Source organism: Acipenser ruthenus, chromosome 24, assembly GCF_902713425.1.
Source record: "Acipenser ruthenus chromosome 24, fAciRut3.2 maternal haplotype, whole genome shotgun sequence".
Taxonomy (NCBI): domain Eukaryota; kingdom Metazoa; phylum Chordata; class Actinopteri; order Acipenseriformes; family Acipenseridae; genus Acipenser; species Acipenser ruthenus.
In genome coordinates this window covers 6,605,957-6,631,209 of record NC_081212.1, presented here as the reverse complement: position 1 = coordinate 6,631,209, position 25,253 = coordinate 6,605,957, and the positions used below count along the sequence as shown (strand labels likewise).

At 41.9% G+C, this 25,253-nt stretch overlaps 1 protein-coding gene across 2 annotated transcripts; it reads left to right on the top strand.

The window, feature by feature from the left end:
- The first annotated feature begins 1,835 nt into the window (after positions 1-1,835).
- LOC117429507 (rabankyrin-5-like) lies at positions 1,836-25,035 on the top strand. Of its 2 annotated transcripts, XM_058998239.1 has the most exons (26): positions 3,781-3,799; positions 5,448-5,593; positions 6,660-6,852; positions 7,318-7,436; positions 7,556-7,691; positions 8,114-8,237; positions 8,599-8,748; positions 9,283-9,448; positions 9,928-10,132; positions 10,889-10,957; positions 13,548-13,747; positions 14,238-14,335; positions 14,433-14,655; positions 14,902-15,000; positions 15,513-15,666; positions 16,101-16,269; positions 16,735-16,853; positions 17,308-17,464; positions 17,864-18,064; positions 18,504-18,680; positions 19,105-19,252; positions 20,191-20,281; positions 21,296-21,420; positions 21,927-22,073; positions 22,176-22,266; positions 22,907-25,035. In XM_058998239.1, exons 3-26 carry the CDS (start codon positions 6,716-6,718, stop codon positions 23,037-23,039), a joined length of 3,438 nt encoding a protein of 1,145 aa, XP_058854222.1. In that variant the 5' UTR covers positions 3,781-3,799; positions 5,448-5,593; positions 6,660-6,715; the 3' UTR covers positions 23,040-25,035. The 2 variants fall into 2 exon arrangements, with proteins under 2 accessions (XP_033904934.3, XP_058854222.1); XM_034049043.3 differs by lacking the exons at positions 3,781-3,799; positions 5,448-5,593 and adding an exon at positions 1,836-1,968.
- The last annotated feature ends 218 nt before the right edge of the window (positions 25,036-25,253 follow it).

The window sequence follows — 25,253 nt, the reverse complement described above, 5'->3', positions numbered from 1 at the left end:
GTAAACAGCTGCGCTGTCCTGTTCTCTCTCACTCCTACAATTTCCATACTCTGTGACGTGACCACATATCTGCTTTGTCTTTAATGCGTACCGATGTAAGAAAACAGCCCCCATGCCAGTTGCACCACTTTTATAGGCATACGAGTGTGTTAAATTATACCTGTACCTAACAGTCTATTTATCTCTTTTTTTGTTTACTTATGAAAAACCATTGATACTTATAACAAACCCTAATGTTCTGGGCATTGAATTATCTTCTGTACAATAAAACCAGACACTTCATTAGACTGAGTAGTTCCAGTCCTTTGGGATCTGTAACAGGTTTTTTTTTTTTTTTATATATGTGCCCTCCAGTACTCGGATATCCTGTGACTTCGGAATAACTGTAGTTCCAGACTACTCTATGTGTACAGTAGACCGGTTGAAACAAAAAACAAGACTGTCCCCAAGGACTGGAGTTGAATTCTTTCCCCTCTGAAATGTATGATATTTAAGATCCCACTATAAAATACTTTTATAATCCTACTCCCCATCTTTCCTTTTAACTTTAGTAGTACAGATGCCTGGGCTCAATCGTGCTGGACGGTTATTATTGTTCTGTGTTTTTCCAAGATCTCATCCACTGTGTGTCATCCAGATCAAACAAAGCACTGTTTAATATGACAATAGCATTCATGAAACCCACAGCCTGGTACAACATACTTTATGAAACTGAACATTTCCAATTTTAACCAACATTGGCACTGCCAAGCCACAGATGTCTGCAGTGTATCTGTAAAGTATTTGATCCAGATGAGGCAGTTGGTTTTTTACACACAAAAAAAATCATTGGCGCCTGAACGTTAACTTCACCTGCCCCCATTAAATGTGTGAATGCGTTCCTGCAGCATTACAGATTGCGTGTTCAAGCAACATTTTATAATTACTTTTTATGGCCAAGAATTCATATATTCATTATGCTGCTATTTTTAAAATGGTAGGGTGCACAGCACGCACATCAATTTAATAATGCGCTACATGGATTACAAAGTTGTCGACTGTAGTGGAGTCATCTAGTGGTGGGATAGGACAATGATAGGACACTTGATAAACACTTTGCTCAGGCAGGAGAATGTGGTGTGTGGATTTAGTTACAATTTAGAATTCATTACGTCTAATAGGTCGGATCTGTACGTAAGGCGATCTCTTCACTGTAAAGGAGGACACAGAAAAGTATGACAATAGTGGAATAGTTCATTTTAAAGTGCGTGAAATGAAAATGAAGGAACAAGGTCAGTGCTTGAAAAACAAGAAAACACAGGGACTAGCAACCAAACATGAAATATAAGGATAAGAAACAGGATAAAAGTGATATTAAAAGTTGTGCTTCAACCATGTCCAATTTCATGTTTAAAAATATAATAATAATTGTAACGACATATACCACCAGGGGGCACAATAATCCACGCCTTCCACTGCTGTGTGCACAAACCGAGAGAAGAGTAGGTTTCTGTTTGTCAAACCCATGAAGACAGTATGTCGGAAAGCTGAAGTCTCTTTTGAGTATAGAGCACTATTCCGGAATGATGATGTCTCAAAAAACTATTCTTCAAAACATGCTTTTTTAATTTATTTTTCTTCTGAAACTGAAAATAAAATACAGTAATGTTGTAACAATGCACAACAGGGATGAATTCCATTTGTGATTTATTTTTTATTTTTAATACAATGAAACATATTTCGCTGACGAATGACAGTGTGCATCAATGCTGGTGATTGCTGTCTGAAGCAAAATACAGCTCGAGAAAGTGAGGACGAATTTGTATTGTTGCCAAGCTGTGAGTGTTGTCAGCCTCCGCTATCTGGCAGTCAGCGCCGCCCTACCTCTCCCTGTACCTCGCCTCGCCTCTCCGTCCCCGCTGCTCCACTGCAGCTCCCGCTCTCGCGATAGAGATATTAGTGAACATCCTGGACCCAACATGGCTGAAGGTACAGTAGACGTTTCCTTGGAAATTCACACCCGTCTGTTTTCTGCACCGCCGTTGCGAACGATATTCTTTTAAGGGAGTGTGTAAAGCTCCACCTATAAAATCGACAGTTTGTGCGTGTGTGTTTTTTAAGGGACTCGAGTTAGGCATTGTCGGGTCGCTTATTTTCGTGTTTAGGGGGCTGGGTGGTGAGGGAATTACAGATTTGTGCTTTTTCTGGTAGCGGAATAACGAACATATTGCAAATTATTTAATGCAAATGAGGCGTGGTTTATTGCTGATATAAGCAAGTCTTTCGTAATGTCGCCTTCAAAGATATGTTTAAACAACAAAACAACGGGGGGGGGGGGGTGTTTAAATTAAAGTTATATTGATTCACAATGGGAGTATTTCTGACGTTGTGAATGGGTATAAATACACCCACTGTTATTTAAAACGTAAGTGTTGTTGTTGTGGTGGTGTTTTTTTTTTTTAAAAAACAATGTAGTTGTCAAATGCAGAAGTTCATTATAAGGAGAATTGTACTTCCAAACCGGTTCGGTTAAGTCGTGATGTTGCGCAGGGTCGGAATTAACCGCAGAGTAAACCGGTTCAATGGCCTGGAATGCCCTCGGTATATATTAATGATGCGCTCCATTTTTTCTCCCCAGGTTTTACTTATGATTTTAGTCGTGCTACACATTGAATGTTAGTGGGATGGGGCGTGCTTGTAAAACAGTCAGCTGATGACACATTGACAGTGGAAGTAGCGAGAGGTTGGGAATAAATAGTCTTTTCAAGTATTCTTGGGCAAATAACTTTATTTACATTTATTTGTATACATTGTAGCGAAAATAAATGTTTATGAGGGCCATTGGCAGGTTTCATAGTACTGATCTTGTTATTTTAGGTATGGGGTTTGGGAAACTAGTGCCCAGTGCAGGAAATGTTTGGCAAGCTAGAGTTAACTTGTTGGCACTTGTGAACTGTTGTGCTGTAGTCTAAGCAGCAGTGAAGAGTAACATGGGATAACTGTCTTTGTTTACCATAAGGCTGTGCAGAGATTGCACCTGGTTAAGTTGATAAAACAACTCCTGGTTTCCTGTTTATCCCAGTTTGCGGCTGATCTTAGTCAGCTGCACTTGTGCAACAGTGTCCCTAAATATATAAGTAGCCACACAGTTGCTGTATACTGCTGGATGTTGTACATCTGATTACACTTACACAGGGGTGTAAGTGTATAATCCATTCCTGGTTTTACTGTGAGTTTAATAAAACTCACCTGAGCTTGTAACCTGTACACTGATGCTAATCAAACATGTAGTAAAACATGGGTGAAACTGCTATGCAATAGGAGTCTGGTTTCCATCCCTGCTTGCACTGGTGTAACTTAGGAGTGTCTGTCATGTGACCTGAGTGATGTTCCCGTCACTCTTGTGGTTTTCTTGTCAACTGTTGTTCTGAGGAAGGTGTTCAGTTTTGTATGCATGTTGGGGGAGAACAAAGTTCAAACCTTCTGTTAAACTACAGCTATGGCCAACAGTTTAGCATCACCTACACGTTTCATATAATCAGATAAACTACAAAGTGATATTGCAAAAGTCTAGTGGAAGCCATAATAGTAGTACAGTATTTCAGGTTAGATTTTGAAATTTTTCAATTTGTCAGTTTTTCGTTAAGGATATGGAAAAGCGGTATGTAATTCAACATGTTAACGTAACATTGTTCAGCAGGTTTCATTCAACTTCATGAAGCACAAACAGGTGATACAATACTTTTGGCCATAGCTGTATCATGCCCATAACTAAAAAACACTCAGTGGTGGTACACGGTATATGTTACAATACAAAGAAGTTGTTATGATAAGCCTTTCTCAATGTATTGAAGACTTTGAGAATAACTTACATTTTTTAGCATCTTGTTTTTACATATTTAAGAAAGTTGTTTACCAGGAGCAAGATAATGGAGGTCGGGGGAACAGCATTTTAAACATTGGAAAAAGCCTGTTCGTTTCAGTCAGCGTTTATTTTCACTATGCTGTGGATTTTCTGGTTTCCTGCTGTGTATAAAAAGCTGCAGGTCTTTGCTGAGTAACTGCTGCTTCAACATTTACTGTATATAGAAAGTGAAACTCTTAGGCCAGCCAAGGAAAGGGAAACATGGAAGTCTTGACCACATGCAAATCAAAGCTTTATTTATTTTTTTTTCTAACTGGGCAGAGCTGAGTGTCGCATACTCTAGTTTTTGAAGGCTTGCTTTTATTAGAAGTCAGGAAATATGTCACCAAGACTAGATCTGCCAGTATTGTGTGTGATTTTTGCACCTTTTATTGAATAGGCATCTCGGTGCCGCTGCTTTATTTCTGTATTTTATGTCTGTTTGTTTTTTCATAGCTGCAATCTCAATAGTCACTGTACACTGGAACAGTGTTTTTTTTTTAAATTTGGTTATTTGTTCCCCTTTGAATGATTTAAAGTCATTGCTTTTGGAGGACACACACATTTTTATTGGAATGGGGAAATTCTAATAGCAAAATGATGGTCCGCTAATTGTATTCTAATTCAATGAAGACTCAATGCAAGCAGAAGCATGTTTTTCCTTTTACAAAAAAATACATTTATAAACAGATGGAGACCCCAAATGATGGGCAAGAATATACTACAACTGCCACTGTAGTTCTTTCAAATACCAGGAAAACAATTTGTACCATATTACAGTAAAAAAAAACAAAAAAACTCCTCTGTACAGTAGAATGTGTGTTATTTGACTTCATTTATGCATTGATTTCCTCTGCATGATGTCTTTTTGAAAGTTATTTATAAATGGAGGCTGTGTGGTCCAGTGGTTAAAGAAAAGGGCTTGTAACCAGGAGGTCCCCGGTTCAAATCCCACCTCAGCCACTGACTCATTGTGTGACCCTGAGCAAGTCACCTAACCTCCTTGTGCTCCGTCCTTCGGGTGAGACGTAGTTGTAAGTGACTCTGCAGCTGATGCATAGTTCACACACCCTAGTCTCTGTAAGTCGCCTTGGATAAAGGCGTCTGATAAATAAACTTAAAAAATAAAAATAAAAAAAATCCTGTTAAGAGCAAATATGAAAGTATTTTGTGCCACAGAATACATTTCCAGCAGTCCAGCTCAAGAGTGCAAGAGGGGACTCTAGGGGTGCGATATTAAAACAGCACAGCAATAGCAAGCGGTGACTATGGTACTAAGAGCAAACGAGGGGTTGAAAGTGGATTTTAAAAAGCTGACCACTTCCCTGTAGAGTGGATTGCAGGCTCGGTCCTTCAGGCTGTAGCGGTGCAAACGTTTTGGAGTGATTTCAAATGGAAAGTGACGAGTGGGTGTTCTTGTGTGCAGCTTGTACTGCGTTCTTTGTGTGGGGTATGGATATACAGAGATTAGATGTTCTGTTTACATGACTTTTCTATGTGCATTCAGTAAACTAGTGCCTTCAAACTAAAGATTCATTGTCTTCCTGGTGGATGATAATATGAGCTTGGCTTAGAATGGTTCCAGATGATGTATGTTTTTGGGCTACATATAGTCTGAGGTCTAGTACTAAGACCCTGAGGACCCCAGTTCTGACTCGCTGATTAGTGATGAGTCACTATGCCTTGGTCACATCCTGTAAACTTGTAAAGGTAAATATATGAACTAAGTTACATATTAATGATATCTGGGGTGTTTAAGAAACATGACACTTTTTAAACAAGGTCCATTACATCTTGTATGATACTTGTGTTGCTTCAGCCCTGTAAGAATGAATGGTTTCACCAGTTGTCTTCTCATTTCATTCAAAGCGGTCATGTGGTTACAAAACTGAGCTGTCAACCAACCAAAGCCCTGGCTACCAGTATAATTCCAAATAACACATCAGTTGTTCACTTCCATTCACTGTAAAAAATATTTAAAAAAACACACAGTTTGGCAGGAAACATGTAATTTAAACATGAGGATCTCTCTTTGTTAAAGAAAGTTATCAGTTTACTTGCCTTATTTGCAGGAAATCTGTTACTGTTTCACTTCCTGGGTCGTTCCACCTCAGCAGTGTCTTCGAGGTGCAAGCATGGGACTGGCTGCAAAGCATGTTGGCAAATGACAGGAAAGAAAATGTTGAGGATTGGAGATAGTTCCACTGTCCAGGTTAATGGTCAAGGACTGCCGGGACAGCCTTGCAAACAGAGACTTCTTTAATAGAGTGCAATAGCAGATATGATGTTTTAAAAGGAAAATACAATGTCGTTTCAACATGTGTGCTGCAACAACACTGCACATTTCAGACATATGTAGAGAACTGATGTGCAAGATTTATGGCATTATTGTATTTGCGGCAACCACTTAAAAGACGTACTGTACACCAGGGCTTCCCAAACCTGGTCCTGGGGACCCCCTGTGACTGGTTTTCATTCCACCTGAGCTCTCTGTTACTTAACTAAACCCTTAATTGAACTAATCATTTGCTTAATCAGACCCTTTTAATTGTTCTCAGCTGCTAAAAAGTTGTAAGTTTCAAGTCACTTATAAAATGTTATAGTTAACTTGAAATCTCCAACTGTTTAATAAAAAAATGTAAAAGGTCTAATTAAGCAAATTATTAGTTCACCTAAGGTTTCAGAAGGAACAAAAACGTGCAACAAACGCTCCATTACCAGTGCCCTGTGTGCTTCCATGCAAGCTTACAGCCGGGTTGTTCTTGTCGCTCTGCAGAGGAGGTGGCCAAGCTGCAGAAGCACCTGGCTCTGCTGCGGCAGGAGTACGTGAAGATGCAGCAGAAGCTGGTGGAGACGGAGAGGAAGTGCGCCATGCTGGCAGTGCAGGCCAAACAGGAGAGCGCCAGCGAGTCCTTCATCAGCCGCCTGCTCGCCATCGTGGCAGATCTGTACCAGCAGGACCAGTACAGGTAAGAGCACACCAAGGCTGCCTCCAGTGCCTGGGTTACCATTCGCTTTGAGAGCCATACGAATGAATGGCTTCTTACATCTGAGGCTGGATTTCAATACAGAGGTGTGTGTGTGTGTGTGTGTGTGATAGTTCAGTGCTGGCATTGTCTGTTTCTTGAATTTTTGCTGTTGCTGCTAATTTGAATGAACAATGTGGAATCGGGGTACCTGGCACCACATAAACAAATTGCATTCTGTTGTGTAGAGTAACACAGAGTCACGGGAGAGCGTGCTTTTGAATCAAAGCAGTCTTGTGACATAAAGAAAACTCACACAAATACAGCTTTCATTTTCACTTCAGACTTAAAGCTTCTGGTTTATTGGTCACAATGAGAAGTGATTCATGTTGTGTAATGTTTTTCTGTGATGCTACAATATCTTTCTCTCTCTCATTTCCCTGTTCTTTCTTTCTTTCTTTTTGTCAGTGACTTGAAGGTTAAGGTGGGGGATGAACAGCTCAGCGCTCACAAGTTTGTGCTGGCAGCACACACTCAGAGCTGGAGCCTGGCTAATCTGGCAGCCACCACAGAACTAGACCTATCAGGTGAAGCACCATGCACTTTTATATCACATTTATACAGTACATGTATCGAAAACAATACAAAGCACATTTCATCCTCGCTCAGTGTAACTGTATTCCTCGCTCTCTCTCTGTGATACCAGATGCCAAGCCGGAGGTTGCCATGGCGATGCTGCGTTGGTTGTACACAGATGACTTGGAGCTGAAGGAAGATGATGTGTTCCTGACTGATCTCATGAAGCTGGCCAATCGCTTTCAGCTGCAGCTCCTCCGGGAAAGGTGAGCTCCACTAGGGGCACTGTTTTTTTGCTGTACTTTGCTGTACCTAGCAAGGCTAATTGATTGGTCAATTGAACTAAAGTGCTTTATTGGCTACTGAAGGCTGTAGTGTAATTGATGCTTTAAAAAAACATGCCACCCACATGAAGGCAAATAATGATGAAGCATTAAAATGGGTTAAGGGTGGCCAGCTTTTGTACTGCTAACACAACATCTACCCTGGAACCATGTTCTTCATCACAAGGGGTTCCTGTATCGTCACAATGGTCCAGATATATTTTAAAAGTACATCCTGTAGTTCATCATGTATAATTTTCAGTGAAGGTTTAGTTCTTGGTGCACTTCATTTTTATTTGTGAACACTGTGATTTATTTGTTTGTTTCTGTCTTCGCGACTGTAATGAAATGCCCCTTGTTGGCAGGTGTGAGAAGGGGGTGATGTCGCTGGTCAATGTCCGGAACTGCATTCGCTTCTACCAGACAGCCGAGGAGCTCTGTGCCAGCACTCTGCTGAATTACTGTGCTGAGATCATCGCCAGTCACTGGGTATGTAGCCTGACTCGGCATGAGAGCCGGAGAACAAAAAAAACAAAACACTTACCTGACATGTGGCAAGATAGAACACAAGTGTCAGTTAAAGGTGTAGGACCCAATATATTTTAAAAAAACATTTTGAATGTGCTTCAGGTCAGGTACCATTTGACAGGTGCAACATGCTGTAAAGTATAGGGTGTCAATCCTAACTATTAAATGGAATGGTGCTAAATTTAGAAATTTAAAAGAAACTCTACATTAAATATAATTTATTATGATTTTGTTTTGTATTTCTGAAAATATTGCGTGTGAAGAATTGCAAACAGCAGCTAATACTGCAGGACTCTCTTCACCCTCTCTCTTCCCTCGACAGGACGACCTTCGCAAGGATGATTTCAGCAGCATGAGTGCCCAGCTGCTGTACAAGATGATCAAATCCAAGACGGAATTCCCCCTGCACAAAGCTATCAAAGTGGAGAGGGAAGATGTGGTGTTCCTCTACCTCATTGAGATGGATTCCCAGGTATGAGACCAGTGCTGCGTCATCTAGGATGGGAGCATTGGGGGTACAGAATACCAACAATTAGCTTAGCGGGTGGTGACCAGTGTAGTCATTGGTGTAAAAAAGCAATTCTTGGTACTGTAATTGTGAGAGAGAAATATTATGTCCCTGGTGGTATTGTCCCAAATGCCCTTAACCCTTTGCAGATGTCCCATTATAATTCCGATCAAATGAGTTCGATGACGTAATTGCAGACAACGCTGTGACAAGTGTGTTATTTTTTCTTCTTCAAATTAGCATAAAGTCAAGTCATGTCAGTTGGACCTCAAAAGGGTAGACTTTTTACAGTTTACAGAGTTAAGCAATAAGTGCTGAAAATGCTCATGAAAGGAGAAGTAAACTAGAGAGTAGCAAGGAACAAGTCTAGCTTATAACTCTAGAAAAAAAACATGGAGAAATTAACTGTTTCTTTTAGTATTTCTAAATTTACCAATAGTGAGTATTTTCCTAGCTTTTAACAGAGTATCCCCCCCCCCCCCCCCCCCCACTGTCTAGTTACCTGGGAAATTGAACGAACTGGACAGCAATGGAGATCTAGCCCTGGACCTGGCTCTCTCGCGCCGGCTGGACAGCATCGCCTCCACCCTCGTCAATAGCAAAGCTGATGTGGACATGGTTGACCAGCATGGCTGTAGTCTGCTTCACAAGGCTATCCAGAGAGGTAAGAAGGCCTTCCAACACCTTTGGAATTTGCAGTTATTTTAGCTCCAATCTCATGCTTACAACAAGAATAAAATACAGTTTGATATTCAAGGTAACTGTTGAGTTCTTTAACAACAGTCTCACCCATGACTATAAAACACTTGTTTAGAAATACTAAACTTAATAAATTCAATGACGTTTTTTGAACGTTTTCAGTTTAGTATTTATAAATTAAACTACAGTCTCTTACAGTGCCATGAAAATCCAACGTTAATTAATTCAGGAGACATTCAGACTTCTGTTCAGAACTGATTTTGTTAGGATTCTTTTGGTATTACTTCATATCTTTAAATAACTCACGAGTGAAAGCTCTCGGTATCGGGTCCCTGTATCTAAAGCAGGGAGTTTTCTTCCGAGGCATCGCAGAAATCCACTACACAATAGTCAGGCCTCGGAGACTGAAGTACCCTCTTCCTCTTTGTTCACGTGCTGTTCCAGGGGATGAGTTTGCCTCCACATTCCTGATCCGCCACTCTGCCCAGGTGAACGCAGCGACCGTGCCCGCTGTGGAGACCCCCCTGCACCTCGTCTGCTCCTACAGCCCCAAGAAGCACTCAAGCGAGGTGATGGCAGGCGTTGCCCGCATCGCAGAGGCCCTGCTGAAGGCCGGCGCCATCCCCAACATGCAGGACAGCAAAGGGAGGTGAGTACTGTGTGGTCCAGTGGTTAAAGAAACAGGCTTGTAACCAGGAGATCCCCGGTTCAAATCCCACCTCAGCCACTGACTCATTGTGTGACCCTGAGCAAGTCACTTAACCTCCTTGTGCTCCGTCTTTCGGGTGAGACGTAATTGTAAGTGACTCTGCAGCTGATGCATAGTTCACACACCCTAGTCTCTGTAAGTCGCCTTGGATAAAGGTGTCTGCTAAATAAACAAATAATAGTACCCAGCCAGCGAGCCAGGCACTGCAGGGGCAGAGCTTAGAGCACAGGCGTCGCACAGGTGTCCCTGGAGCTCCTTTTACATGTTCTGCTGGCAGCAGTGTGAATGCCTTACACCATTCCAATCGTAACTGAATGTTTTTCTGGAGGTTGGGAGGGGTGGTCTGTCCTGATACATATATGTTTTATCATCAAAAAGTGAGATTGCCACTAGTCTGAAATTGAGGACTTGCCCAATTTAACAAATATTATCTTTTCATGACATTTTAATTGCTTCTGTAATAATCTTTAACCTTAACACTGGAAGGAAGTCAGGATGCCAGCCTACTAACATGATCATGATTTGTGAAATAGACTTTGAGAAGCCAAATACTTTGTCAACAGTGGGAATCAAACCATTTTATACAGTGGGCGTGAAGGAGTTCAGTCATGTTATTTAGTTTTTATTAATTGAATAATATTTTATCTTTTTTTTTTTTTTGTATGGTTTTGACCTTGTGTTTCTCTTCTTCCACAGGACACCTCTACATGCAGCAGTGGTTTCAGGAAATGATCCTGTGTTTAACCAGCTACTGCAGTGCAAACAGTAAGTGCAGCAGATTAGCTACAACAGTCCTTTCTTCATGGGGAGTGGGGGTCAGGCGCTGCTGAGAGGGCAGTAGTGGTGCAATCTGCACTGAATAGTGTTGATCAAAACCAAGAGCAATGTAGTTAAGTGTTAACAACACGCCAGAGCCAAAAACCATTGATTTATTAGGTGCAGTGTACAGCTAATGGTTTATCAGGTGCAGTATACAGCTAATGGTTTATCAGGTGCAGTATACAGCTAATGGTTTTAGACTTTTGGCTTGCATGGAAAGCAGAATCAGTGCTCGTCTAAGTAATGACAAATTCGGTTTGACTGGCTTTCCCTAAAATTCAACTAAGTGACCTGTTGCACAACCGGCACTCTTGTTATAAGGCCATGGGGCCAACTCTAGCTGCTCAATAGTTATAGACCTTTTACAGACGTGCACAAATTTGTTGGTACCCTTACAGCTCATTGAAATAATGCTTCATTCCTCCTGAAAAGTGATGAAATTAAAAGCTATTTTATCATGTATACTTGCATGCCTTTGGTACGTCATAGAATAAAGCAAAGAAGCTGTGAAAAGAGATGAATTATTGCTTATTCTACAAAGATATTCTAAAATGGCCTGGACACATTTGTTGGTATCCCTTAGAAAAGATAATAAATAATTGGATTATAGTGATATTTCAAACTAATTGGTTTCTTTAATTAGTATCACACATGTCTCCAATCTTGTAATCAGTCATTCAGCCTATTTAAATGGAGAAAAGTAGTCACTGTGCTGTTTGGTACCATTGTGTGCACCACACTGAACATGGACCAGAGAAAGCAAAGGAGAGAGTTGTCTGAGGAGATCAGAAAGAAAATAATAGACAAGCATGGTAAAGGTAAAGGCTACAAGACCATCTCCAAGCAGCTTGATGTTCCTGTGACAACAGTTGCAAATATTATTAAGAAGTTTAAGGTCCATGGAACTGTAGCCAACCTCCCTGGCCGCGGCCGCAAGAGGAAAATCGACCCCAGATTGAACAGAAGGATAGTGCGAATGGTAGAAAAAGAACCAAGGATAACTGCCAAAGAGATACAAGCTGAACTCCAAGGTGAAGGTACGTCAGTTTCTGATCGCACCATCCGTCGCTTTTTGAGCGAAAGTGGGCTCCATGGAAGAAGACCCAGGAGGACTCCACTTTTGAAAGAAAAACATAAAAAAGCCAGACTGGAATTTGCTAAAATGCATATTGGCAAGCCACAATCCTTCTGGGAGAATGTCCTTTGGACAGATGAGTCAAAACTGGAGCTTTTTGGCAAGTCACATCAGCTCTATGTTCACAGATGAAAAAATGAAGCTTTCAAAGAAAAGAACACCATACCTACAGTGAAACATGGAGGAGGCTCGGTTATGTTTTGGGGCTGCTTTGCTGCGCCTGGCACAGGGTGCCTTGAATCTGTGCAGGGCACAATGAAATCTCAAGACTATCAAGGCATTCTGGAGCGAAACGTACTGCCCTGTGTCAGAAAGCTCTGTCTCGGTCACAGGTCATGGGTCCTCCAACAGGATAATGACCCAAAACACACAGCTAAAAGCACCCAAGAATGGATAAGAACAAAACATTGGACTATTCTGAAGTGGCCTTCTATGAGTCCTGATCTGAATCCTATCGAACATCTATGGAAAGAGCTGAAACTTGCAGTCTGGAGAAGGCACCCATCAAACCTGAGACAGCTGGAGCAGTTTGCTCAGGAAGAGTGGGCCAAACTACCTGTTAACAGGTGCAGAAGTCTCATTAAGAGCTACATAAAACGTTTGATTGCAGTGATTGCCTCTAAAGGTTGTGCAACAAAATATTAGGTTAGCGGTCCCATCATTTTTGTCCATGCCATTTTCATTTGTTTCATTATTTACAATATTATGTTGAATAAAAAATCAAAAGCAGTCTGATTTCTATTAAATATGGAATAAACAATGGTGGATGCCAATTACTTTTGTCAGTTTCAAGTTATTTCAGAGAAAATTGTGCATTCTTCATTTTTTGTGGAGGGGTACCAACAAATTTGAGCATGTCTGTATAAGTGATGGAGACAATTAGTTGTGATGACAATGAAATTTAAGCCTGACGTGTAGTGTATGTATAATACGGTACTTTTAGCAGGTGGTGGATAAAGGTCATGCTTTTTTGTTTGTGTTTCAAGTCATGAAAAATATTCTTTGTGATGATTCCATTGTTTGGCGACAAATGCCACTAATGCTGGTTAGTGATATGTCAGGTCGTTGCCTAAGTAAAACATGAATTAGCTAATCTCCTGCAGCCTTCAGAAATGCTTCAGTTGCCAGTTTCAGTGCAAACCAGCTGTGACATTTTTTCAATGTTTAATATAATGGTTTTTGGCCACGTTTAACAAAATGTAACTCATTAAGCTTCTGGAAAAGAGAAGTCACGAAAGGGATTTTGAAAGTCCTGGATTTTGATGGTCAGTGAAAGCTTATGAACCATCTTGCGGTGGGTAGAAGCATCCTCATTGAAACTGGAACCATCTGACCAGGACATGTGACCCCATCCCAATAGAAGAGGAGTCCAGCTGTGATTATTGCGGATCTTCTTTCCAGGCTGGATCTGGAGCTGAAGGACCAGGAGGGGAGCACAGCGCTGTGGCTGACCCTGCAGTACATCACTGTCTCCTCGGACCAGTCTGTGAACCCCTTCCATGACGCCCCGGTGGAGAACGGCACTTCCTTCGATGAGAACAGCTTTGCAGCCAGGCTGATCCAGAGAGGCAGCAACCCGGACGCTCCAGACACCTCCACAGGTAAAACAGTGCCGAGGTGGAAAGAGCTGGGGGTCTTGCGCTGGAGCAAAGTTTAGCTTAGAAAGTGCAAAGGTAGTCTTAGTGTAGCTGCTCCTTCCTGGTATACCGTTACAGTAATCCCAGCCCCTGGCCAGTAACTATAAGTAATGAACACTCAATGTTCACTTTAAAGCTGGGGAGCTGTGTGTGCTGAGAATCTTTAGTTTCACTTGTTTAAGTTAATTCAGGAAATGTAAATATCTCATACAATGCTATAGATGCTGCTACATCCTGGTACCTTTGCTGTAGGTCACATGGTCTGAATGCAGAAATTGGAATGAGATTAAACACATGAAGTGACTGAGTACCAGGAAACTTTTCATCTTTATAGCGTTGTACTTAAGATACCTGCAAGCGTAAAATGTAATGAATGGACCAACATTTCGGAAAAAAGGGGACCAGCTCCTTGTGATTTGATTCCATGTGTTTTTGTTCTGATGCTTTGTTTCAGGAAACTGCCTCCTGCAAAGAGCAGCCGTGGCAGGGAACGAGGCTGCCACCCTCTTCCTAGCCACACACGGGGCGAAGGTCAACCACACCAACAACTGGGTATGTTTCTACCAGAGCAACTGGACTTGGCTTAACCATTACATTGATTGCTGTTACTGTGTTTAACTGACGTTCATTCTCCGCTTGTTTTTGTAAGGGTGAGACCCCTCTCCACACGGCTTGTCGAATTGGGCTGGCGAACCTCACAGCAGAGTTACTGCAGCAGGGGGCCAACCCCAACCTCCAGACCGAGCAGCCACTGCCGGGAGACAGCGGGGCGTCTCCGGAGCAAGGGCAGGGCATCTACCTGCAGAGCCCACTGCACATGGCCATTGTTTACAACCACCCCGACGTCGTGTCCGTTATACTGGAACAAAAAGGTCAGGGCTGCTGCTGGTTCACATTAAACCATTGTGCAGAGACAGACACATTCATATGGGTATTCTGTAAGCAATGTCCTACCCAAGCCAGCTCTTGGAGCTGTATCTACTGATACCATTTGTTAAGAAATCCTGGAACAGCTAAGATGTATGGGCTTGCATGTGCTTATCAGTATTGTTACAGGTGAAACACAAACTTAGCAATAACTTTAAAACTTCTAATGGATTTTGTTTCTCCTTTTGCAGCTAATGCACTTCATGCCACTAATAACCTGCAGATAATCCCAGACTTCAGTCTGAAAGACTCCATGGACCAGACTGTCTTGGGCCTTGCACTTTGGACAGGTAGGGAAACGGAGACCTCAGTGGATTCTTCTTCACCTCTTTATTTCAGTCCAGTACTTGCTGTTTCAGGAGTGAACTGTTACAGATGAAGAAATGCAGATGATAAAATAAATATTTAAAAATGTCACCCATGGTGGCTCACCTGGTAAAAGCACGGCCGCGTGGTGTGCAGGGTGAGCCATACAGCCAGGGGAGAACCGGTGGGAGTGTCGCGTTGGCGACTCAATTTCTCTATCGGCTTGTATTGCAATGAAACGGGCAGCTGAAGAACACATTTCTAAAGCAGTATTGAAAAACTTCTTCAGAATCGTTTTAGCCTCTATCTAACACTTTGGAGCAATCGTCTACTTTTCCAAGTAACTACCACACCACAAGTTAAAAACATACAACACCTGACCACCACCTGATTAATGCTATTCCAAGTAAATAAGTGCAATATTGGTAATTTTATAATGTGTGTAACTGAAATTCACAGTATAGAAAATTAACTTTCCTTATTTTTTTCTTTTAAGGGATGCACACAATTGCAGCTCAGCTGCTCGGCTCTGGCGCTTCCATCAATGACACCATGTCTAATGGACACACTCTGCTGCATATGGCTATCCAGAGGCAGGACAGCAAGAGTGCCCTCTTCCTGCTGGAGCACCAGGCTGACATCAATGTCAGGTGAGTCCCGGGACGGCAGGACGCACCGGAGAGGAAGGGTGCAGTGTTTCGTTAGACACTATTTCAAGTAAGGGTGTTTTAATATCCTTTAATAATATACACTCTGAAATTTCCAAGTACAATGCAGAATTCAGATTTACAACTGAAGTAACCAACAATCAATTCATCTTTAATATGATGAATATAAGAATGAGCATTGGTAATTGACAAATCCCAAGCACAGACTCATTGCTTAGTTTAGTTTTAAAGACGCGGATAGATTTAGGATTACCTACTGGAAACACGTCCTTTTCATCATTGCTAATTTAAAGTAAATTAAGATTTTACACGGGCTGTATAGTTTAAAATGCTCATTTTTAATATAACAAAATCAGCTGTGAATCAGTAAAGTATCCCATGTAAAGCATCGGCTGTTCCTGTGTCTGCGCTCACAGGACCCGTGATAGGGAGACGGCCCTGCAGCTGGCCATCAGTAACCAGCTCCCCCTAGTGGTGGATGCGATCTGCACACGGGGAGCTGACATGTCTGTGCTGGATGAGAAAGGGAACCCTCCCCTCTGGCTAGCTCTGGAGAACGGGCTGGAGGACATTGCATCTACTCTGGTAAGGAAGGAAGCGTGCTGAGAGGTGGCAAACCTTCATAAAGTCAAATAAAACCTGCTGAACAATGTTAACATATTGAATTATATACCGCTTTGTAGTTTTCCATATACTTAACGAAAAACTGACAGATAACATTTAATTACATATAATGAGAGAGAAGTAAAATTCCTGAAATTGGGGGGATGAGCAAGATAAACTACCTTGGTTCACTAAAATATATATATATACATATTTAATTCTTTTTACTAGAACAAGCTGTTGAGTGTACTTCAATTGTGCGTGTTTTATGTAAAGGTCTAATTTATTAACCTATTTTTTCATTTGTTAAAAAAAAAAAAATCTGCATGCAAATAAGAGCCCAAACTGCCGTAGTTAATGTGCGGCCACCATAAAAAATCCCCCCATAGCCTGGGGAGAAAGCTTTCAGTATAAACCCATAGGTTGTATAAACATCTTCTCTATAAGGTGAGGCATGGCTGTGACGCCACCTGCTGGAGTCCTGGCCCTGGCGGGTGTCTGCAGACTCTCTTGCACCGAGCCATTGATGAAAACAATGAGAGCATGGCCTGCTTCCTCATTCGCAGGTAAAAAGCGCCAACTAAGGGTTTCAAATCCATCTGCTTGCCTCTTATTAGCACGAGCAACGTTGTCACTGCCCCCCTTTTTCTTCCCTCAATATCCGTACCATTTCCAGTGGTGCTGCAAGGCATTTCAGCAGTTGCAGCACTTGCTTTTTAAGGATTTGGTCCTAATCAATTTTTGTCATGCATCTTACCCCATCAGCACTGTGGGTTCGGTGTTATGTTTCATATCAGTGATAGAAATAGCTAGGACCAAATCAATTGAGGTCTTCCGTTTACTGTGAACCAGCTAGATTTTATAATATATATATAAATAATGTGTGTAATGTGTAAAATAAAACCTGTGTGCATCGTTCTGGAGAGAAAAAAAGCATACATCCTGCTTTTGAGATTGTGAGTTGCTGTGTTTAACTAAGCAGACCTGTTTGTAACCCATGCTGCTGTTGCCCCTGCTCAGTGGCTGTGATGTGAACAGCCCCAGGAAGCCGGGTCCCAATGGAGAGGGGGACGAGGAGGCCCATGATGGGCAGACCCCTCTGCACCTGGCTGGGAGCTGGGGCCTGGAGGAGGTGGTGCAGTGCCTCCTGGAGTTCGGAGCCAACGTCAATGCACAGGTGAGACTTCTCAACAGGGGAGCCACCTCCAGCACACCCCGTAATTTCAATTGAAAATGTGGAGCAGTAGTTATTTTCCCCTAACACGTTGATAATTACTTTCCAGCACCAAGTAACTTTACAGAAAGACTACCCCAGAATAAGTAAATAGTTTGAGAGACGTACTGAAAATTAAATACAAATGTATATGTTGTACTAGTGTATTAGATTAGTCTGCTGTTTCTTTCCCAGACCTTCATACAGGGATGCTGAGATGAGAGTTAAATAACAATGTGCTTTTTATAGTTTGAATAAATCTTACATGCCTGTATATAATATACTGTACACTAACAGGAAAAAATATCCTTTTTGTTGCAAAGCACTGGATGTAATTGTGATGGCCGTGGTTTATCTCTGTAGGATGCTGAAGGCAGAGCCCCAGTCCATGTTGCCATTAGCAACCAGCACAATGTGATCATCCAGCTCCTGATCTCTCACCCGGATATCAGGCTCAGCGTGCGGGACCGGCAGGGAATGACCCCCTTCGCCTGCGCCATGACCTTCAAGAACAACAAGGCTGCTGAGGCCATTCTCAAGCGAGAGGCTGGAGCGGCAGAGCAGGTACTGGAATCCAGGGGCTCCCGGCCCCTATGGTACGAGACATCCTGACTGAGGGTCCCCACCCAGACATGGGAAGTGTTGTCCTTACAAGCATGCCCTTTATTGCTGTATGATGGTTTATACTGTTATCACGGGCATTGGAAATCAGTATTTTATGATAGAGCTGATGTCAAGGGTAGTACATGCACTTCATGTAACCACAAGCAGAGTCTTTTCATGTAAATAAATTGATCCCCCCTAGCCTGGGGAACATTGCTGTGTCAGGATCGTATGGGGAAACCATCACACACCCCACAGCTTGGGAACCACTGCTGTAAACCATTGTAGAGTCATAAACCTTATGCATTCACTGGTGTATAGAGCAGGGGTATAATCTAAATGGCAACCTATAGACAAGGTTCCAGTCAGGGTAGTAAATGATTGGTTGATCTTTCCGCAGGTGGACAATAAGGGGCGGAACTTCCTCCACGTGGCGGTGCAGAACTCGGACATCGAGAGTGTGCTTTTCCTGATCAGCGTCCAGGCCAACGTGAACTCCCGAGTGCAAGATGCTGCAAAGCAGACCCCCCTCCACCTGGCAGTGCAGGCTGGCTCGGAGATCATCGTCAGAAACCTGGTAGGGCCCGATTGCGACACGCTGAGGGGAGGAGTGGGGTTCAGTCAGACAGGAGGAGCACCATCCAAGGATTTTCAAAGTACATTAGAATATAAAGAATTTTATACAACTATGGCCAAAGGTTTTGCATCACCTAGAATTTTAGGATTGAGACATAAATTTAAAGAAAAACAGTAATTCATGTTAGATTTCAAAATGCCACATTTTTCAATTGTGACATCAGCAGGTTTCATTACATTTTATAAAGCAAAATGTGTTAATTTTATAGGGAGATGCAAAACTTTTGGCAATAGCTGTAGATTAGTTGAGGTGATTGAGATTGGAGGATAATCACTTTACTTTCCTGTCCTAGTAGAGGGTAGACATTCAAGCATAAATTCTGAGACTGGATCGCGGTGCAGTTAGTTCCTGTCTTCTGTTGCAGCTCCTGGCCGGTGCCAAGGTGACCGAGTTGACGAAGCACCGGCAGACAGCACTGCACCTGGCAGCCCAGCAGGACCTGCCCACCATCTGCTCCGTGCTGCTGGAGAACGCAGTCGACTTCGCAGCGGTGGACGAGAACGGAAACAACGGTACAAACGCTTGTGACATTACAGCTGCCTGGAAATGGGTCGGCAGTATTCACTACCAAATCTAACTGTCCAAACATTCTTAGTGTTAACAGGGTAGTGAGAGATATCCCTTTATTTCTGTAAACTTCCAACTACACACTTTTTTTTAAAATCACAGTTCAATCATATTTAAGTTGATCAAATGTAAGTACTGTGTTTTATTTCAACAGAAATATGTGAATTATAGGCTCCCGAGTGGCGCATCCAGTAAAAGCACTCGCTAGAGTGCAGGATGCACTCTATAGCCTGGACGTCGCCAGGTTCGAGTCCAGGCTATTCCACAGCCGACCGTGGACGGGAGCTCCCAGGGGGCGGCGCACAACTGGCCGAGCACCGCCCGGGGGGAGGTGGATTTAGGTCGGCCAGGGTGTCCTCGGCTCACTGCGCACCAGCGACCCCTGTAGTCTCGCCAGGCGCCTCCAGGCTTGCCTGTAAGCTGCCCAGAGCTGCATTGTCCTCCGACGCTGTAGCTCTGAAGTGGCTGCATGGTGGGACTGCAGTGTGTAGAAGAAGCAGTCGGCTGACGACACACGCTTCGGAGGACAGCATGTGTGGAGTAGTGGTTATGGCTCCGGACTCTTGACCGGAGGGTCGTGGGTTCAATCCCGGGGGGGGGGGGTACTTTACCTAGATTGCTCCAGTAAAAGTCCTACTGTATAAATGGGTAATTATATGTAAAAATAATGTGATATCTTGTAACAATTGTAAGTCGCCCTGGATAAGGGCGTCTGCTAAGAAATAAATAATAATAATAATAATAATAATAATAATAATGTGTTCGTCTTCGCCACTCCTGAGAAATATGTGAATTATTACTGTTAAAAAAAATAATGATAAAAAAAATCCAAAAAAAATCCTTAACTATCATAAATTGAGTGGACTGTATTTTCTCGGTTCAGCCCTGCACCTGGCAGTGATGCACGGCCGTCTGAACAACGTGAGGGCACTCCTGACTGAGTCCAACATCAACGCGGAGGCTTTCAATCTCAGGTACGCTCTTAAAGGGACTCCATAATGTCTGTGCTGTCTTAAGCAGTGAGACCCAAAGAGGAAGGCTTTACTGTCTGGTAAGGCTCGGGCATTTCATATAATGAGAAGAACTTTAACAGATGGTAAAGCCCTCTTCTGAAGGCTCGATTGTAATAAAAACTAACACATGCAGTTTTTCTGGTTGTTTTTTTTGTGGTCTTATGCAGCACTAGTTTTTGTTGGTAATGAATACAAACGTTTCCCTCAATATTCTATGAGTAATGCGGTTTGCTCAGAATTCCATATGTGGTCTGGAAGCCTTTAGGCTTCAGTGATGAATGATGTTGCATTGTGGGTATTTCCAAGAGCCTAAATAACAACTTGGTACTAAAAAAAAATCTTCAGATCAGGTACCTGGTACACAAATGTGAACATGGTTTTATCTACCTCTTGTAAATTTAAAACATAAAAGAATGAAAGTACCGGTAATTGTACGGTACACATTAAATTAATTTTTGGTTGCTTTGAACGTTCACTGTAAACTAAAAGAAAACATACAACTACTCATTAAGTATTGTACCCGTGGTCCTTAATGATAAACACTGAGAAAAGATATGTACTTTTAATACGTTATGTTATTTGGATGTTTGCTTCTGTGAAAACTTGTGGCTCTTGTAACGAGAGAATGACTTGTTGGATTCATTAGAAAATGTGTATATGGCTTCATGGTGGGGAAATGCAGATTGTTAATAAAAAAGGGTTCTCCAAAACCTTCAAAAACACAGCTGAAACATCCTTCTAGTTTTCAAATAAAAACAATGTAATTGTTTTAAATGTCTAATATTAAAATATGGTGTTATAATAGTAATTGCTATACTGCAAATACAGTAGTTTGTTTGTTTGTTTCGCTGCCATGTGCAGCGCGCAGCCCTCAAACAAACTGTCTTGACAGTGTAGAAATTCCACCACTGCATGATTTCTGATAGCAGTGCAGAGCCTGTGATTTTTCTGATTTGGAAGCGTGTTCCGCTGCAGGGGTCAGTCGCCGATGCACATCCTGGGACAGTATGGGAAGGAGAATGCAGCTGCCATATTCGAGCTGTTCCTGGAGTGCATGCAGGAGTACCCCCTGGATAAACCAGACAACGAGGGGAACACAGGTACAGGGACACTGATGCCTACTCGCTTTACACTATGCTAGCAGGATTACCTCGACTAGATGGGAACAGCTCCTTAGTGTTATTCAATGAGACTATGAGGTCTAAGCAATCCAATCAGGAGAAGTGAGTGTGCTGGGAAACGCTTACAGTAGTGATTTTAAGGTTTGGTTTTGTTTTCTTGCTCTTACTAAAAGGTTTTTAAATGACCTATTTTGAAGTGGTTTCTTAATAGGCCCATGTTGAAGCTACAGTCGTTAACAAAAGTATAACAAAAACACCTTTGGTTGTGGTGAACTAAAAAGCAAACCGCATTTTAATCTTTATTTATTTACTGACTCAAACCAGTACCAAATATTTATTTTAAATCTGCACATGCCTCTCAGTACTGCTGTTTGTTGGATAATGATGTTAATAAGTTTCATGGATGCTTTTATTAGTGCTAGTTTCCTGTAAGGCGGCTCCTCTATGTATTGGCTGCTCACTGCCTCTTGCCTCATCTCTTGCAGTGCTCTTGCTGGCGTACATGAAAGGAAACGCTAACCTGTGCCGTGCCATTGTGAGGGCCGGGGCTCGACTCGGCATCAACAATAACCAGGGAATCAACATCTTCAACTACCAGGTGGCCACCAAGCAGCTGCTGTTCAGGCTCCTGGGTAAGAGGACTCTGGCAGGCTAGTGCTGCTGGAATCAGTTGCGGTGGTGGGTGAGCAGTCATTTGTGCAGGAATGCTTGATTTCTTCTGTTTCTCTTGGTAGATATGCTTTCCAAAGAACCCCCATGGTGTGACGGGTCCTACTGTTATGAGTGTCTCGCAAAGTTTGGAGTTACCACAAGGAAACATCACTGGTAAGTGTTTCTCCCTCAGTAGTGGTGTGACCCAGCTTCCATAGGAATGAGCCACAGCTGTGAGCCTCTTCAAAACTGAATACACACATTTACATAGACTGATAGGCCATATAACAAGACCTCAAACCTGTACTGAAGTCATTATTCAGAAGTCCGATAGAGACGAGTCCAAAATGTCGTGTGTGTTGTAGACATTAAGGTTTCAGTGAGTATGCCCGTCATGTTGGGGTAGTCTCTATGTTCTTTCTGGTTTAGCAAACAGTTTCATTTATGTATCTTTATCGCAATGGACCAGTTCACAAGCTAGTCAATGTGCAAGGTAAACCCATGCATATTTGCAATATAAAATGTAACCTACCCTCATTATACTGGACATTTGATGTAAATGGGGTACAATTTATAATAAGATGGACTTCATTTCTTTTCATTTTCATCATCACCATTTTCCCCTTTCAGTACAGTAATAATTCATTTATCTCGCCCAATATATATATATATATATATATATATATATATATATATATATATATATATATATATATATATATATATATATATATATATATACAGAAGATGTTGAAGATGTTCTGGTTTTACAGTGGTTAACATGCAGGTTCTTTCTCCCTGGTTTCTCCCTCAGCCGGCACTGCGGTCGCCTGCTGTGTCACAAGTGCTCCGTGAAAGAGATTCCCATCATCAAGTTCGATCTGAACAAGCCAGTGCGGGTGTGTGACATCTGCTTCGACGTGCTGACCCTGGGAGGGGTGTCGTAGTGCCGGCCCCTTTGCCATGGAGCAGCCAGGCCAGGAGCACTTCCAACATCCTTCCAACACCCAGGCCAAAACTAGGACCACATTTCAATGCTATTCCAGTCTAGACTTTATAATTAGACTCAATTATAAATGTGTTAGCGGACTTCCAGTAGAATTGAAATAGCGATTAATTCATTAGAAGACAAAAACAGGGCCCTTGGAAGCCCAGAACAGGGTTGTGGGGGTGGGGTTAATTGGCACCTGATCTTATTAATTAACAGTAATTAGCAATCATGTAATCTATAAATAATCGTAACCCTGGTGTCATGATCTAACTAAAGCCTTAAAGCATTCCTGCTGACGACACTTGGGTAACTCTCTCCAATACAAATCTGTAACTCCATTGAGGAGCTGATTTCCTAGACTGTAGAATCAAAAACTGTGAGTGCCGGTGGCTGCTGGTCTGCTTTAATAATTTACACAAGAAGTAGCTGCCGTTGCAAGGGAATGGGAATGTTTAAGCTACTGGTTTAGAGATCCTTACCTTACTGTGTGTGTTTTTATAAGGTATTCTGCTCATTGCTTACACATGTATAAGATCTATGTTAATTAGTCTACACCAATTTGGGATGTGGCTTGCCCTGTGTACCCATGTAACTGTTTTAATTGCCAAAATTATGAATAACTATGGTTACAAAACTTTCTTTCCACTGCTAACTATAGGTGTTTCAGGCAAATTCATGATTCAGCATGGTACTTACAAAAGGGATTTTAATGCCAAGATGCCTTTTTACGAGGGGTTTTACAGGTTTTAAGGAGAGACACAGATATGCCAGGGGAAAATGACCCTGGGGAAGAGGATGTCATGGTTTACACCTTCCGTTACAGAGAGTGCCACTGAGTGCATTTCTGATCACATTGAGCACCTATAGGCTTGCTGTGACTGTGCCCATTGCACTGCATGGTTCCAGCCATACCACCCTCTTCTACGTGGTCTACTGGAGCCAAGTTGTTTAAATGTGGATCTGTTTCCCTTGGCATATCCAGGAACAAGTCAAGCAAGTTAAATGACTTACTTTTGCAGTAATACTACTATAATAATTATACAATTAACTTGGCTGACATAGGAAAATGTGTCCGTTTCTGTTTGGTCTTTTTCTAGCCTGATCGTCCTGTAAAACTTTGTTTTGCAAATTGTGTCCAACTTGGCTGAAGTTACTGTCGTAGCAGGGACCGTGTTTTATAAGTAGCATGCACTCTTCTATTGTACAAAGCCTGCTGTTATCTGCACTGCACAGAGCTGTTCTAAGCTTAAGTACAAGGGACTCTCTCTGCTCAGTGCTGGTGGAAGAGTGTTTCCCCTACAGCAATTATAAGAGTTGTAATATCTATGGAGAATGGGCTTCAGATTTTAGTTACAGCATGACCCTATACAGCTAACAGAAACTGGGGGGGGTAGTGGGGTGTCAGCACTAGATATTGTTAAATTGTACAGATAAATGTAAAATATTTTTTCGACCACTACAGCTGTTTTGTACTTTTAATGCAGTTTGTGTTGATTTTTTTCTTTTTTTCTTTTTTTTTGCCACTGTGACAAACCTTAATCTTGCTTCTGTTGATCTTTTATGCACATTATAAAGCCTGTTGCTTCCTTTAAAAGGCATAAGAGATACGATTTTGAAATGTAGCTTCCTTGTTGATGGAACCCATAACTTTACATAAAGAAAGATAAAAAAATAACTGTTCCTAGTCCTTTTGTTATAGGTTCAAAAAAACAAAAGAAAAGGTGTATGACAGCTACACACAGTAATACAATCTAATACAATCCAGCTGGGAAACGGACACAGTTTACATTGCAGTACTAATATGTAAATGCATTGTCTGGTCTTTTGATGTTTCTGATACTCTCCCAACTATTTATTCACAAAATCCATAAGCTTTAAGTTGGCTTTTGACTACGGGAGTCTGCTGTCCAATATGTGGATCACACACACAGACACACTCACTCATTTCAGTACTTTTGTGTATGATGGTCTAAATAAATGTGATGTTTGCTAAACTTGCATTAGCTGATGAGCAGATTAGTGTTTGAGTTGTTCAGTTGTTTGTTTTATTTCTTATGTTTTATTTTTCTATCATTTCCCCTTGGCTTCAAACACTTTGGCGATAGTGAATTGATAACATTTTACCAATGAACACCAGTCAAAAAAAAAAAAAGGGGCGGATTGAAACGTG